At 62.2% G+C, this 622-nt stretch overlaps 1 protein-coding gene across 1 annotated transcript in view; it reads left to right on the forward strand.

Moving 5' to 3' along the window:
• The window catches only part of H696_01570 (hypothetical protein), a 1,525-nt gene extending 1,012 nt beyond the window's left edge, over positions 1-513 (forward strand). The window contains exon 4 of the mRNA XM_009495471.1: positions 16-513. Within this exon, the coding sequence (XP_009493746.1) occupies positions 16-171 (156 nt within the window). The 3' untranslated portion in view covers positions 172-513. The remainder of the gene's footprint in view (positions 1-15) is intronic.
• The last annotated feature ends 109 nt before the right edge of the window (positions 514-622 follow it).

The following is a 622-nucleotide window of genomic DNA, read 5'->3' on the forward strand; positions in this document are numbered from 1 at the left end:
CCACACCCATCGCAGATGTGGGACACCGGCCGCGGCTTCACCATGCCCAGCGTCTACAAGACCGGCTACGCCGTGATCGGCCTGACCTTCGCCTCGGCCGTTGGCCTGGCCATGCTCCCCTGCAACAAGGAGTGCTCCAAGAAGCAGGTCCCTGCCTCTCTCCAGAAGTAAGAGCGCGCGTCTTCACAACAGAGCATGTGTGTTGAAGCCGGGGGGGAAAAAGAAAGAACGCCCACAAAATGCCGCCGCGACTGTGGAGACCCCCAGCCGTGGTGGCTCCTGCGTCCGTGTGGCAGAGCGCGCACCGTGTGACCACGCGTCTCGGGGCATGCGCGCACAAACACAAACACCTACCACGCACACGTCACACATCCATCCACTTCAGACTCCGCTGGCCACATCACAGGCCCCACGCCGCCTCTCTTCCTCCTCCGCCTCCCTCCCGCGTGTGTGCGTGCACGCGTGGCCCTTCATGAAAAAGAAAACAAATACAGAGCCCCCATTCTCATGCGACCGATGCCGCTTGTGGCGATGGCCGTCATCGCTGAAATTGCTGCTGCTGCTGCTGCTGCTGCTGTTGCTGCTGCTGCTGCTGCTGCTGCTGCTGTTGCTGCTGCTGCTG

This window comes from Fonticula alba (genome assembly GCF_000388065.1).
Source record: "Fonticula alba strain ATCC 38817 unplaced genomic scaffold supercont2.2, whole genome shotgun sequence".
NCBI classification, from domain to species: domain Eukaryota; order Rotosphaerida; family Fonticulaceae; genus Fonticula; species Fonticula alba.